A 17,160-nucleotide genomic window follows, 5' to 3' on the forward strand; every position below is an offset into this window, starting at 1 on the left:
CTGCTTATTGAGGTCACCCTTGAGTACAGCCTACCAAAGTCACCCTTGAGTACAGTCTACCAAGGTCACCCTTGAGTACAGTCTACCAAGGTCACCCTTGAGTACAGTCTACCAAGGTCACCCTTGAGTAAAGTCTACCAACTACTGACCTTTGCATAACAGTTGCCTAACTTCCACGTACTTAGTTACTGCCAGGTGTAGCGGCAGGAAGCACTCCCATGTCTGGCTCTGCCCGGAAGGTGGTATCAGGTCTAATTGGTTGCGAGCCAACTGTGTAGACTACTATGCTACAGTTATCTGCCGGATTTTGTGTTACGTAAATGACATTTTCTGATGGAAAATGGACACGCCCATTTTGTTAAAACCATGATTTTATTTTTATTCTTAATAAAACAACTGGAAGAAGCAAGTCTATTTTTTTTTTATCTTTATTAGCGAAGTGGTCCGACAAATGGTGTCGCAGCTAAAGGGTTAAATGGTGGACATGACAGACAGACATGAAGCCTTTACTTCAGGGTTTAATTAAATTATCGGTAATAAAACAACACTTTTGAATGTTACTTGTTTAAAGCCAAACAAGTCCCCAGGGACGCAGCAAATCAGCCGGTCGGCCGAGCTGACAGCACGCTGGACTTGTGATCCTGTGGTCCTAGGTTCGATCCCAGGCGCCGGCGAGAAACAATGGGCAAAGTTTCTTTCACCCTATGCCCTTGTTACCTAGCAGTAAAATAGATACCTGAGTGTTAGTCAGCTGTCACGGGCTGCTTCCTGTGGGTGGAGGCCTGGTCGAGGACCGGCTGCAGCGACACTAAAAAGCCCCGAAATCATCTCAAGATAACCTCAAGATATCTCTGACGCTCCTCTTTCCATACACAGAGAGTAATCACACTAACGTGACTGACGCAGTCACGTTAGTGACTTTGTAATCTCTCTTCGTAAGGAAGCTTTCTAATTTCTGGTGATACCTCCTCTGTACCCGTCCAAGGGAGTTTACGTCCATGCTAGAGTGCGGAGACCAACACGAGATGTTGTACCCATTGACAAAGGCAGTGATGTTATCGTTGGTGGTCTTGCAGTGGGACATAACCGGAGATGTTTCCATTAATGAAGGCACTGATGTCCTTGTCATAGCGGGTCTTACAGTGGGAGCCGTCAAGGAACCAGTTCTTCAGATCGTACATCTTGGTGGTGTTGTCGGTGTGGAGCCGCTCACACAGGTCGCAGTAGGTCCTGAAGGTGTACGAGGGGAAATTTGGAACCCTGTGATACCTCTTCCATCTGAGGAGATAAGCAATAGATTAACCATTTCTTAAGAACAGTCTCACACACTATAAAAAAAGTCTGTGTCTCTACTTAACTAAATGTAAACTCTGTCAGCAGAACTATTCGCATACTTTGGGTCATCATATAATGGAATGTGAAAAAATCGCGGAATTCAGAGATAACACCATCAATGGAGTCCGAGAAATGTGTAAGTACTTCATTCATAATGATGTGCTGCCGGGAATCTTAGCGAAGTATCCAAAATCTGCTTACTGTAGGTAATGCATGTACATGACTGTAAAGCTGCCGCCCAGTTGGGTGGGTGTGGAGCACATGACTGTAAAGCTGCCACCCAGTTGGGTGGGTGTGGAGCACATGACTGTAAAGCTGCCGTCCAGTTGGGTGGGTGTGGAGCACATGACTGTAAAGCTGCCGCCCAGTTGGGTGGGTGTGGAGCACATGACTGTAAAGCTGCCGCCCAGTTGGGTGGGTGTGGAGCACATGACTGTAAAGCTGCTGCCCAGGTGGGTGGGTGTGGAGCACATGACTGTAAAGCTGCCGCCCAGTTGGGTGGGTGTGGAGCACATGACTGTAAAGCTGCCGCCCAGTTGGGTGGGTGTGGAGCACATGACTGTAAAGCTGCCGCCCAGTTGGGTGGGTGTGGAGCACATGACTGTAAAGCTGCCGCCCAGTTGGGTGGGTGTGGAGCACATGACTGTAAAGCTGCCGCCCAGGTGGGTGGGTGTGGAGCACATGACTGTAAAGCTGCCGCCCAGTTGGGTGGGTGTGGAGCACATGACTGTAAAGCTGCCGCCCAGGTGGGTGGGTGTGGAGCACATGACTGTAAAGCTGCCGCCCAGTTGGGTGGGTGTGGAGCACATGACTGTAAAGCTGCCGCCCAGTTGGGTGGGTATGCAGCAAGACTAGTAACTGTGTGACTCACCATAGATGTAAAGTGCCTTGTATAGTGACTGTTGTGAGCCTCTTGTTGAATCACTTGTGATCCAAAAGATTATTGATGTGTGTATTAGTGTGGGTGATTAAATATGTATGTGAATGTATATATGTATACGTATGCATGAGTATGTGTACATGGATATATAACATTAATAATTCTGTAACTAACGTCAAAAGATTGTTATTTGCTTAGCTAAACGAACTAGAGGGTTCAGTTCCTGAACCGATTATGTGCCTCTGTAATCCTTTACACCACCGCCCACGGGATGGGTATGGGGTGCATAATAAAGAAAGAAATTGAATTGAATTGCCTAAAGCAAACATATTCTATATCAACTCAGCGAGTCACAGCTGCGCCAGTTATTTGACATTACCAAAAGCCTCGTGTTGATAAGTCACAGCTGTACCAGTTATACGACATCTGGCGTTACCAAAAGCCTCATGTTAAGAGTTATTACCAACACAGTCACATTAATGTGATTACTTGGGCACAGGGAGGGGTAAGCTGTCAATTTGTGTATATATATATATATATATATATATATATATATATATATATATATATATATATATATATATATATATATATATTTATTTATTTATTTATTAGTGATAGTGGAACTGGAGAAGTTTTTTTTTTACTTGCCTGAAGTATTCGTTATAGGCTGTATCGTTGTTGTTGAGGTAGATGAGGTGGTCAGCGAGGGCCTTGGCCGAGGGGAAGCTGAGGGCGTCGATGTAGGAGTGTGGAGGAGCGTGTTGAGCATAGTTGGCCAGTCCATACACCACAGGTACTGTCTCCAGCCTGTAGGGGGCATGTCTCACTGTACTGTGCACCCACACTACCACACTGCCACACTACCTGTCACTACCACACTACCTGGTCACTACCACACTACCTGTCACTACCACACTACCTGGTCACTACCACACTACCTGTCACTACCACACTACCTGGTCACTACCACACTACCTGTCACTACCACACTACCTGGTCACTACCACACTACCTGTCACTACCACACTACCTGGTCACTACCACACTACCTGGTCACTACCACACTACCTGGTCACTACCACGCTACCTGTCACTACCACACTACCTGGTCACTACCACACTACCTGGTCACTACCACACTACCTGTCACTACCACGCTACCTGGTCACTACCACACTACCTGGTCACTACCACACTACCTGTCACTACCACACTACCTGGTCACTACCACACTACCTGGTCACTACCACACTACCTGGTCACTACCACACTACCTGGTCACTACCACACTACCTGGTCACTACCACACTACCTGGTCACTACCACACTACCTGTCACTACCACACTACCTGGTCACTACCACACTACCTGTCACTACCACACTACCTGTCACTACCACACTACCTGTCACTACCACACTACCTGTCACTACCACACTACCACACTGCCACACTACCTGTCACTACCACACTACCTGGTCACTACCATGGGAGGGAAACACCTGCATATCAACATATGAGTCTTACAAAATATTTACATTTGAAACCTTAACTCTAATATTGGTATTTTCTCTACTGTCACATTAACCAACTTCCAGTTATTAGGTAAAATACTGAACAAAATGATTATAATACTCACGATGTGATATCGTTATTTCAATAAGCCTTCACAAACCCTTCAGATATCGTGCTAATAAGACAAGGAGAAGGAGAACTAACAGGATAAAGCGTCAAGCCATTACGACTATATACCACTTGGAAGGGGCCAGGATAAGGATTTAGGATGGGCCAGGGGTGGGGGGGGGAAAGGAATGGTGCCTAATGGTGTGGACGGTCGGGGATTGAACGCCGACCTGTATGCGGCAAGACCGTCGTTCTACCGTCCTGCCCAGGTGGATGGTGCTAAGACAGGATAGTATGATAATGTACTTATAAACATAGGCCTACCTTACCTTGTTAGAGCTGAAGGATGGCTCAGAAAGTACCTTAATATGTTAAAGAACTTCTCAGTCACATAATCCTGACACACAGAGTTCTCAAAGGAGAAGTAGAATTTGTAGTCGTCAGAGACCATCTTGTAGCACTTTCTCGCAGTCTTCCTCTCACACTTCCGCTTCCCACAATGTCCGTACTGGTCCACCTGGATCCATTTCTTCAACGTATTTACCAACCTTAAATATTCAACAAGAATATATTTATACAGTTGGGGGTACCTGGGATAGCCTATCTCACCCCCGACCCCTCTCTCACGTCTTCCCTTTCCCTCCCGCCTTTCTTCCCTCCCACCCCTCTTCCGTCTCTGCCATCTCTTCTTCCGCCATTCCCCCTCCCCGTCAGGAGAATGTTGATTGTGACAAAACTACCACGAATTTTTAGGATAACATTTGATAAAATTGATGTAATTGGCGAGAGGCCACGAGCTTCCTCTTAGAGAAGAGACATCTCTTCCTTGTAACTACACTTTGGTAATTACACACACACACATGTACCAAGTGTATGGTTCGATAGTATATGCAATACACACGCAAACATATACACAAACTGCGTTCCTCAACGGTATATCTATTAAGCAAACCCAGCATAGCTACTAAATATATGCATTACACACACACACACCCGCCACCTGTTGATTCAACCCGTTTTCGCACTTTCTTACAGTCAATATTGACTTATTAAATACGTGCATATGTGACATACTAGTTTACCTTGAAAAGCTTCATAGAAAACACCGACCTTACATAACCTTCTTAGTATGTTAAGATAAGCATCTTATTGCTTCATAATTACAATTATTACTTAACCTATACCTATAATAGGTTAAGTAATAATTGTAATTACGAAGCAATAAGATGCCTATCTTAACATACTAAGAAGGTTAGGTAAGGTCGATGTTTTCTATGAAGCTTTTCAAGGTAAACTAGTATGTTTAGTATGTCACATATGCACGTATTTAATAAGTCAATATTGACTATACGAAAGTGCGAGAACGGGTTGGCTAATGTAGTACCAATATTTAAAAAGGGTGACAGACAAGAGGCACTGAACTACAGGCCAGTGTCCTTAACTTGTATACCATGCAAGGTGATGGAGAAGATTGTGAGAAAAAACCTAGTAACACATCTGGAGAGAAGAGACTTCGTGACAACCCATCAACATGGGTTCAGGGAGGGTAAATCTTGCCTTACAGGCTTGATAGAATTCTACGATCAGGTGACAAAGATTAAGCAGGAAAGAGAAGGATGGGCGGACTGCATTTTTTTGGACTGTCGGAAAGCCTTTGACACAGTACCCCATAAAAGGTTGATGCATAAGCTGGAGAAACAGGCAGGAGTAACTGGTAGGGCGCTCCAGTGGATAAGGGAGTACCTAAGCAATAGGAAGCAGAGAGTTATAGTGAGGGGTGAGACCTCAGAAAGGCGTGAAGTCACCAGTGGAGTCCCACAGGGCTCTGTGCCTGGACCTATCCTGTTTCTGATATACGTAAATGATTTCCCAGAGGGTATAGACTCATTCCTCTCAATGTTTGCTGACGACGCCAAAATTATGAGGATTAAGACAGAGGAGGACAGCTTGAGGCTTCAAGAAGACCTGGACAAGCTGCAGGAATGGTCGAACAAATGGCTGTTAGAGTTTAACCCAAGCAAATGTAATGTAATGAAGATAGGGGTAGGAAGCAGGAGACCAGATACAAGGTATCACTTGGGAGATGAAATACTTCAAAAGTCAGAGAGAGAGAAAGACCTGGGGGTTGATATCACGCCAGACCTGTCCCCTGAAGCTCATATCAAGATGATAACATCAGCAGCATATGCCAGGATGGCTAACATAAGAACGGCCTTTAGAAACTTGTGTAAGGAATCTTTCAGAACATTATATACCACATATGTCAGACCAATCCTAGAGTATGCGACTCCAGCATGGAGTCCATATCTAGTCAAGCATAAGACTAAAATGGAAAAGGTTCAAAGGTTTGCCACCAGACTAGTACCCGAGCTGAGAGGTATGAGCTACGAGGAGAGACTACGGGAATTGAACCTCATTTCGTTGGAAGACAGAAGAGTTAGGGGGACATGATCACCACATTCAAGATTCTCAAGGGAATCGACAGGGTTGATAAAGACAGGCTATTTAACATAAGGGGCACACGCACTAGGGGACACAGGTGGAAACTGAGTGCCCAAATGAGCCACAGAGATATTAGAAAGAACTTTTTTAGTGTCAGAGTGGTTGACAAATGGAATGCATTAGGAAGTGATGTGGTGGAGGCTGACTCCATACACAGTTTCAAGTGTAGATATGATAGAGCCCAATAGGCTCAGGAACCTGTACACCAGTTGATTGACGGTTGAGAGGCGGGACCAAAGAGCCAGAGCTCAACCCCCGCAAGCACAACTAGGTGAGTACACACACACACTGCATACCTCTATAAAACATGTTTTAACTCACTGTGTCCTGCCACTGATGGGGTTGCAGTTAGAGACAAACCAGGCAGCCATCTTGGTTTTACCGGCTGCGTAGTTGCGGTCAAGAGGGGCCAGCGGAGTCCTCCGCCGGAACACACGCCCGTACCTACAGGCGGCGCGGTCAGGTGTTACCACTATACACGAGTTATACCTTACACGAGTAATGTTTTCTTTGGATTATGTCCTACAGGAGTTTTCTTTTCCTGTGCTTATATGCCAGTCCATCCTCCTAAGGTTTCTCATCGTCAAGAAAACGGTCGATTTAAAGTGTCCTCTCCTAACCTACCAGAGGACCCAAAACAGAAAACGAGACAGTACGTCACTTTCGCCAGTCGCTTCCATTTTTAAGTATGACAATTTTAATATACAAGCGGCCTGTATATTACTACTATTATTAGATTATTAGTATTTTAATTTAATTTTAACTAAATTGTTTCTGTATTGTGACTAAATTGTGTATTGTTTCTAAATTGTGACTTAGTTTTGATCTCTTCCCAGACACTAAAATTAAAATAGTTACCCCAGACCTGTCTTTATTGTCACTGGTCCGGTCGTCTCCCTAATCTTTGTTTTATACATCTGAAGAAACCCTTTAGGATTTAATTTTGCCTTTCCTCATAAATTTATCTCTGCCTGTTTAGGAATTGCTTGAAGAGGCTCATAATTGGCAATCTTAATTATTATTTAATTACTTTTTTGAAGCTTTTCAAGACTATAACATATTCTGTTTTAAGATACGTTTGTATATATATATATATATATATATATATATATATATATATATATATATATATATATATATATATATATATATATATATGTCGTACCTAGTAGCCAGAATGCACTTCTCAGCCTACTATGCAAGGCCCAATTTGCCTAATAAGCCAAGTTTTCATGAATTAATAGTTTTTCGACTACCTAACCTAACTTTTTCTGCTACCTAACCTAACCTAACCTATAGAGATAGGTTAGGTTAGGTAGGGTTGGTTACGTTCGGTCATATGTCTACGTTAATTTTAACTCCAATAAAAAAAAATTGACCTCATACATAATGAAATGGGTAGCTTTATCATTTCATAAGAAAAAAATTAGAGAAAATATATTAATTCAGGAAAACTTGGCTTATTAGGCAAATCGGGCCTTGCATAGTAGGCTGATAAGTGCGTTCTGGCTACTAGGTACGACATATATATATATATATATATATATATATATATATATATATATATATATATATATATATATATATATATATATATATATATATATGACAATGTCAGACCACGGAGGAAAAATGAAACAGGAAATTTCCTTAAGTACTTTCGTATATTAAATACATCTTCAGAAGGTCATTTTACAGATTGAGTGATGGGTATAAATAGGCAGGAGAGAGTGGTGAAGTAAGGTGAGGTACAATACTTGGACAACGCAGAAGGCCCATTGGCCCATCAGATGCACCCAATTAGCCCATCCGATGTAGCCCAATGGCCCATCTGATACAGCAAACATACAAGCATAATACATAGGTAATTATAACATAAAGAGGTAAATATATACAATAAATTAGTGAGACAAATGTTTTTCAATGATTCTACTTAAATCGCCCTTTAGCTGATCTATTAGAAATGGATCTAAGTTATATAGACCACTGCTAATATTCAAATTACTTTCTTTGGTGATCTGTATCAAAGCGGATTCAATTATGTTTCTGTTATAGGTGCTTTTACAATTTGTTATTGAAGACGCACTCTCCCAATCAATTTGGTGAGCGTTTTCTGACAAATGCACAAACAAAGCATTAGATAATTGGCCATGTCTTACAGAGTATTTATGTTGCGATATTCTACATTTTAAATCTTTAGATGTTTGCCCGACATAGAACTTATTACATTCCTTACAAGGTATTTTATAAATGACGCAATTATCACTACGAGGGCTGTTCCTTACTAATAGCTTACCAACAGTGTTTTCGTAGCTAAACATTACATCTATATTAAAAAGTTTTAAGGCCTTGACAATATTCTCAAACCCAGAGAAATATGGTAAACATAACACATTCTTTGGGCGAATCCTTTCACTGCATACATTATTATAATATGTACGACGAGCTTTGTTACGACAAACTTCCAAAAAATTCAGTGGGTAACAAAGCTTAAGACCAATCGAATCAATATTCTTAAATTCTTCATCTAAGAATTCTGGACTCACAACTCGAAGAGCTCTTAGATACATTGAAGAAAAAATTGACTTTTTTACATTGTATTTATGCCCTGAAAAATAATGAACATAAGATAAATTGTTCGTAGGTTTTCTGTAAACACTAAACTTTAATGAAGAGTTTTCCCTATGAATAAGCACATCTAGGAATGGCAAACATTTATCAATTTCAGTCTCCATAGTAAATTTTATCACCTCCATAAAATTTACTATGGAGACTGAAATTGATAAATGTTTGCCATTCCTAGATGTGCTTATTCATAGGGAAAACTCTTCATTAAAGTTTAGTGTTTACAGAAAACCTACGAACAATTTATCTTATGTTCATTATTTTTCAGGGCATAAATACAATGTAAAAAAGTCAATTTTTTCTTCAATGTATCTAAGAGCTCTTCGAGTTGTGAGTCCAGAATTCTTAGATGAAGAATTTAAGAATATTGATTCGATTGGTCTTAAGCTTTGTTACCCACTGAATTTTTTGGAAGTTTGTCGTAACAAAGCTCGTCGTACATATTATAATAATGTATGCAGTGAAAGGAACATAAGAACATAAGAACATAAGAACAAAGGTAACTGCAGAAGGCCTATTGGCCCATACGAGGCAGCTCCTATTCTATAACCACCCAATCCCACTCATATACTTGTCCAACCCGTGCTTGAAACAATCGAGGGACCCCACCTCCACAATGTTACGCGGCAATTGGTTCCACAAATCAACAACCCTGTTACTGAACCAGTATTTACCCAAGTCTTTCCTAAATCTAAACTTATCCAATTTATATCCATTGTTTCGTGTTCTGTCCTGTGTTGATACTTTTAATACCCTATTAATATCCCCCCGGTTATGTCCATTCATCCACTTGTAAACTTCTATCATGTCACCCCTAACTCTTCGCCTTTCCAGTGAATGCAACTTAAGCTTTGTTAATCTTTCTTCATATGAAAGATTTCTAATTTGGGGAATTAACTTAGTCATCCTACGCTGGACACGTTCAAGTGAATTTATATCCATTCTATAATATGGCGACCAAAACTGAACTGCATAATCTAAATGGGGCCTAACTAGAGCAAGATATAGCTTGAGAACCACACCAGGTGTCTTGTTACTAACGCTGCGATTAATAAATCCAAGTGTCCGATTTGCCTTATTACGAACATTTATGCATTGATCCTTTTGTTTTAAATTCTTACTAATCATAACTCCCAGATCCCTTTCGCAATCCGACTTCGCAATCACAACACCATCTAGCTCGTATCTTGTAACTCTATCATCATTACCTAACCTCAGAACTTTACATTTATCAGCATTAAACTGCATCTGCCAATCCTTTGACCATTTCAAAACCCTATCTAGATCAACTTGAAGTGATAGTGAGTCCTCCTCCGAATTAATTTCCCTACCGATTTTCGTATCATCGGCAAATTTGCAAATGTTGCTACTCAAACCTGAATCTAAATCATTTATATATATTATAAACAACAGAGGTCCCAGGACAGAGCCTTGAGGCACTCCACTTACAACATTTTCCCACTCTGACTTGATTCCATTTATACTAACTCTCTGTTTCCTTTGGTATAGCCATGCCCTAATCCAGCTTAATATAGCACCCCCAATACCATGAGACTCTATTTTTTTAATCAGTCTTTCATGTGGCACTGTATCAAAAGCTTTGCTAAAGTCAAGGTATACAACATCGCAATCCTTACCACTATCAACTGCCTCAACAATGCTAGAATAAAAAGATAACAAATTTGTTAAACATGAACGGCCATTTATAAAACCATGTTGCGACTCAATTATTAATTTATGTTTTTCAAGATGAAGACGAATTTTATTTGCTATTATAGATTCGAGTAACTTTCCCACAATAGACGTTAGGCTAATTGGTCGATAGTTAGACGCAAGTGATCTATCTCCTTTCTTAAAAACTGGTATCACATTAGCAACTTTCCAAAACTCTGGCACTCTGCCTGACTCTATTGATTTATTAAATATGGTTGACAGTGGGTCACAAAGCTCCTCTTTGCATTCTTTAAGCACCCTAGCAAACACTTCATCCGGCCCTGGGGATTTGTTTGGTTTGAGTTTTACTATTTGTTTAAGAACATCCTCCCTGGTAACTGCTAAACTCGTCAACCTGTCCTCGTCCCCACCCACATAGACTTGTTCGGCTGAAGGCATATTGTTAAGTTCCTCTTTAGTAAATACAGATACAAAATATTTATTAAAAATACTACTCATCTCTTCATCACTATCTGTTATTTGACCTGTCTCAGTTTTTAATGGACCTATCCTTTCCCTAGTCTTAGTACGATATAACTGAAAAAAACCTTTAGGATTTGTCTTTGCTTGCCCTGCTATGCGAACTTCATAGTTTCTTTTTGCTTTCCTTATCTCTTTTTTAACATTTCTAACCAGTTGTACGAATTCCTGTTCTAAAGTGACCTCCCCATTTTTAATCCTTTTGAACCAAGCTCTCTTTTTACCTATAAGGTTCTTCAAATTCTTTGTTATCCACTTTGGGTCATTAGTATACGATCTATTCAATTTGTATGGTATACTACGTTCCTGTGCTTTGTTTAGAATATTCTTAAATAAGTTATATATTGAATCCACATCGAAATCCCCATTTAAGTCACCTATCGCTGGGTTCATGTCTCGCTCCAAGACCGGCCCACACCCCATACCCAAGCCTTTCCAATCAATTTGACCCAAAAAATTTCTTAGGCTATTAAAATCAGCTTTTCGAAAATCTGGCACTTTAACAGAATTTTCTCCTACTGGTCTATTCCATTCTATGCTAAATCTGATTTCTTTGTGATCACTGCTCCCTAGCTCACTCCCTATTTCGATGTCATTAATTTGCGTTTCCCTGTTAGTTAACACTAAATCTAAAATATTATTTTCCCGTGTTGGTTCCTTAATGTGTTGCGTAAGAAAGCAATCGTCAATTAATTCTAGAAAATCTTCTGCTTCACTATTCCCTGTTTTGTTCAACCAGTTTATTCCGCTAAAATTAAAGTCACCCATGACATAAATACTGTTAGATCTAGATGCTCTAGATATTTCATCCCATAGATGCTTTGCTTCCATTCTGTCTAAATTTGGTGGCCTATATATTACTCCTATTATAATATTATTAGCTTTTTCGTTTAATTCAATCCAAATAGTTTCTGTGTGTGGCTCTGTTTTGATTCCCTCTTTGAGACTACATTTCAAATTGTCCCTAACATATATGGCTACTCCACCTCCTCGTCTAATATATCTATCTGTGTGAAATAGTTTAAATCCATATATTTGATATTCAGCTAATAGTTCTCTATTTTCTACATTCATCCACGTTTCGGTAAGTGCAATAATATCTATTTTTTCTGTGCAGACAAGAGCATTTAATTCGTTAATTTTATTTCTTAGACTTCTACTGTTAGTGTAATATACCCTAAGTGAATTGTTATTTTGCGGACCTTCTCTTTCCCTGATCGTTTTGCCAATTCCTTTCTCCCACAAACACATACTTGTATTACCTCCTTCCTCCAAATCAATTCCCATACCTCTATCTACTAACAGTTTAAACCCAAACAAACACCTCTAACCACTTCTTCTAGCGAGTTCGCAACAGCAACAACCCCAGCTCTCGATAGATGCACCCCATCACGAGCATACATTTCATTTCTTCCATAGAAGTGTTCCCAGTTGTCTATGAAAGATATTGCATTTGATTTGCAATATCTTTCCAGCCGGCAATTGACACCAAGTGCCCTCGATATCCATTCATTTCCCACTCCCTTTCTTGGAAGAATGCCACATATGATCGGGATTCCTCCCTTGCTCCTAACTAACTCTATGGCTGTTTTATACCTCTGAATCAGTTCCTCACTCCTGACTCGACCAACATCATTTCCTCCCACGCTAATGCAAATAATGGGATTGTTCCCATTACCAGCCATAATATCATTCATGTTGTTTATAATATCACCAATGCCAGCTCCGGGATAGCAAACCCTTAACCTGTTCCCCCTATCTCTAGCACAAAACGTTCTATCCAAATACCTTATCTGGGAATCTCCCACAACTAATGTTTGCTTAGGTACTTTCTTTACTTTCTGAGGGGCCTGCGCTTCCTTTCTCTTCGTTGCTTTCCCTTTTGCGCGATCCACAGTCTTTCCACAGCACTCGTCCTCCAAAACGTCAAATGAATTTGAAGTTGCTATGGCGTTTGAAGGCGGCTTTATCAAAGTCTTCTTAAGGCCCCTGTCTTTCGCAACTCTCCAAGACGAGCTCCCTTTACTGCTGGTCTCCTCCTTCGTTACTTCTCGTTGTTTTTTAAGCTGACGCACCTCCTCCCGCAGAGAGTCCAACTCTGTCCTCAGGGCTCCCACTAGAGTCACCAGGTCCTTCACTACAACTTCCATATTGCTATGATAATATAACGAAAGGATTCGCCCAAAGAATGTGTTATGTTTACCATATTTCTCTGGGTTTGAGAATATTGTCAAGGCCTTAAAACTTTTTAATATAGATGTAATGTTTAGCTACGAAAACACTGTTGGTAAGCTATTAGTAAGGAACAGCCCTCGTAGTGATAATTGCGTCATTTATAAAATACCTTGTAAGGAATGTAATAAGTTCTATGTCGGGCAAACATCTAAAGATTTAAAATGTAGAATATCGCAACATAAATACTCTGTAAGACATGGCCAATTATCTAATGCTTTGTTTGTGCATTTGTCAGAAAACGCTCACCAAATTGATTGGGAGAGTGCGTCTTCAATAACAAATTGTAAAAGCACCTATAACAGAAACATAATTGAATCCGCTTTGATACAGATCACCAAAGAAAGTAATTTGAATATTAGCAGTGGTCTATATAACTTAGATCCATTTCTAATAGATCAGCTAAAGGGCGATTTAAGTAGAATCATTGAAAAACATTTGTCTCACTAATTTATTGTATATATTTACCTCTTTATGTTATAATTACCTATGTATTATGCTTGTATGTTTGCTGTATCAGATGGGCCATTGGGCTACATCGGATGGGCTAATTGGGTGCATCTGATGGGCCAATGGGCCTTCTGCGTTGTCCAAGTATTGTACCTCACCTTACTTCACCACTCTCTCCTGCCTATTTATACCCATCACTCAATCTGTAAAATGACCTTCTGAAGATGTATTTAATATACGAAAGTACTTAAGGAAATTTCCTGTTTCATTTTTCCTCCGTGGTCTGACATTGTCACATTCTTAATCACGTGTTTATTTTCGTGATATACACACACATATATATATATATATATATATATAAATCCCGATAGATTATTCTGAAGTATCAAATTTCTGATAGATTATGCGGAAATATTTATTTTTTGATAGACTATTCAAAAATATCTAATTCCTGATAGATTATTCTAAATTATCTCATTCCTGGTAGATTATTCTAAATTATTTAATTCCTGATAAATTACTCTAAATTATATAATCCCTAATAGATTATTCTGAAAATCGTCAGTGTTGCAACATACGGCAGCGGAAAGTCCGAATCAAGTCTGTAGGTGATTGTCCAGTTGAAGACGTTCTTGTAGGGGTTAGGGTCTCTGAAGAAGTGGGGCGGAGGTTCGAGCAGCCAGAACACGTAGCGGGTGTGGGCTGACCTGTTCGCAAACCCCCAAGTCTTAGCCTCATGTCGAAATATATTTGTAAAACAATTTAAACCTACTTTTTTAAAACCATATGTGAAGGGGTTTTTATTTTGGCTAGGCTATGTGAAGTGAACTGCCTGCAAAATTACAGCTATGGTAGTTGGAAGAGGTATATTAAGACGTAAATACAAATGACAGGTGCACTTCTCTCTGTTTATACTATCGTGGATTTAATATAATATTTAGCCGGCTCTCTCTCTATCTCTCTATTTCTCTATTTCTCTATTTCTCTCTCTCTCTCTCTCTCTCTCTCTCTCTCTCTCTCTCTCTCTCTCTCTCTCTCTCTCTCTCTCTCTCTCTCTCTCTCTCTCTCTCTTTTCGGAACACATTTAAGATAATTCTTACCGCTCTGTTGGAAAGGAAGCATCACCGGACCTGAAGTGAAAGAGCACAGCATCGAGGTCCCGGAGCGGGAACCTGGAGCGGTCAGCCGTGGCGGTGCAAGTGTTGACGCGACACCCGGCCCGCAGGAACGCCTCCCGACCAAACCCGAAATAAAAGTATCGGTTTCCGAATACCTGTAAACGTAACGTTCTTGGCAATGAGGATGTATTCATGTATACAAGAAAGGCCGCTGGAGACCTCACGTTCTCGCGGACATACTGATGTGTCTGCTGTGAAGAATGTTCACCACAGAGCGACGCACACAGCACCACGACAAATTTAGGGCCACGGGACTAACAACACTGCTGCTCATCTCGTCGAGAACCAAGTTTTAGGATAATAATCCACACCACTTCTTTAAAAGATCAAATATGGGTCAGCTATGTAACACACTGGTGGGCCAGGAATGGACCACACCAGTGGGCTAGGTAAGGATCTTACTGGTTGATAAAGGTACAAAGGTACAGTCCACTGGTTGGCCAGGTTTAGCCCACACTGTGGGGCCAGCTGTAGGCCAGCTGGCTAGCCAGTAAACGATCATACTGCAATATGGTGGAGATCTTCCGTACCGCTGACCACAAGTCGCAAGTTTAGTGCTCGCCTGTGAACAACGGGCACACGTTCCTTTAATAAAATGAGACTTAACTGCCTATGTTCATTATGACGTTAAACCCCCGTCTCTGCCACGGGAGTAACGACCATATAACACTTTGGATATGAGTGACTCCTTCCCCCATAGGTCTCAGACGGTCATGGAGTGAAACGCGAAGTCAATAAAGTCGGGAATCTATATTACGTTAATGGTAATCTGGCCTTAATTGAGCGCCAAGCATAGCCCGAGTACTCGGTGTTCCCGGGACAAGGAAAGCGTTAACTGCTTGCCGGTATAATAAGGACGGAATCATCATTTAATACATTATAAATAACACTACAACCTGTTCTGAAGGTTGTACAGCCAGCCCGTCTTCTTAAGGTTTCCCATCGTCAAGAAAACGGACATATAAAATGTCCTAACCTGCCAGAGGACCCACAACAGAGAGCAGGACAGTAAACGTCAATTTCGCCAGCCGCTTCCATTTTCTAGTCCAAAGATTTTTGGCTATATGTGATGCATACGAGCAAATATAAATTCTTTGTAATATTACAGGTTGGTACATTAATTATAATTATCAAAGATGATTTCCAGTCTGGTAAATCATCTCTCTCTACAAAAGAGATTGTCTGTCTGTCTGTGCAAGATGCTTAAAGCTAACTTCACCCAACTTTGCAGGGGAAATGGTTTGGGGTATAGGACGGACATAGGATGATCGGAGAGTCACCAGAATTTAATTAAGAGGGAACAGCATGTCTGGGTCTCATCCTAACACCCGATGACGATTTTTGGCACTGCGTACTACCGACGCCTAGCAAAATATTTTAAAAACAAAAATTAAAAAAATAACTTATAGTAATAAACCCATTATTATCTGATTTTCGAAAAATTGACATAAATGTTCTGTTATTCCTACTTTAGTCATAGTAGAAGAAAACACATTATTCTCCCGCAGTGCTAAAGGTTTTCTCAAGCTCCGCTAGCTACTTTCTCAAAGCAAACGAGTAACTATTACATTTTTGATATTTCACAGCACTAAGCTCTCCCATCAGCAGATGACCCACTCCAATGGTAGACTATTATATTAACTTAAGACAATTAGATATAGTCGGTAAAAAGACGGAGACCGAGGCAGAATGAGACAGAGAGAGGTGCAGACACACGAGACAGAGACAGAAATAGGGAAAGAAGACAGGAGAAGTTGGAGAGGGGGTACGTATGTTTAAAGAGAGTGAAGGAAAAAAAGCAATACTTGAAGAGAGGGAAGGGTGGGGGGACACCTGTTAGAGTGGGGGAGGGACATGATGGTAGGAGAGGTGAGAGAAGGTAAGTGTAGCACCATAAATGGGGTTTATTTACCAGTTTAACTGATAGCGGTGGTAGTCAAATCACTCAGGAAATTGTGTCACCAGGATGTTGGCTCCTTGACTATGGAAAAGCCACACCTCAGAGTGTTAAAGCACACATGTTGTATGGCCAGAGGTCAGGTCGTGTCACTAGAGGGAACTTTGCACTGTGCTGCGATATATCTGTGGCGATATAGATGTTCCATCTATCCTTACAATATATATTTATATAAATGTCAAT

General features: G+C 40.7%; 1 protein-coding gene across 2 annotated transcripts in view; it reads right to left on the minus strand.

Moving 5' to 3' along the window:
* Positions 1 to 410: 410 nt before the first annotated feature.
* LOC138372041 (alpha-(1,3)-fucosyltransferase C-like) overlaps positions 411 to 17,160 on the minus strand; it is a 42,566-nt gene continuing 25,816 nt past the window's right edge. For both annotated transcript variants that reach the window (XM_069337150.1, XM_069337151.1), the window contains exons 5-10: positions 14,943 to 15,115; positions 14,421 to 14,549; positions 6,664 to 6,786; positions 4,203 to 4,388; positions 2,867 to 3,025; positions 411 to 1,278 (exon numbers count right to left, since the gene is read on the minus strand). In XM_069337150.1, the coding sequence (XP_069193251.1) occupies positions 1,056 to 1,278; positions 2,867 to 3,025; positions 4,203 to 4,388; positions 6,664 to 6,786; positions 14,421 to 14,549; positions 14,943 to 15,115 (993 nt within the window). In that variant the 3' untranslated portion in view covers positions 411 to 1,055. The remainder of the gene's footprint in view (positions 1,279 to 2,866; positions 3,026 to 4,202; positions 4,389 to 6,663; positions 6,787 to 14,420; positions 14,550 to 14,942; positions 15,116 to 17,160) is intronic.

The sequence above is a fragment of the Procambarus clarkii genome, chromosome 37 (genome assembly GCF_040958095.1).
Source record: "Procambarus clarkii isolate CNS0578487 chromosome 37, FALCON_Pclarkii_2.0, whole genome shotgun sequence".
Classification (NCBI taxonomy): Eukaryota; Metazoa; Arthropoda; class Malacostraca; order Decapoda; family Cambaridae; genus Procambarus; species Procambarus clarkii.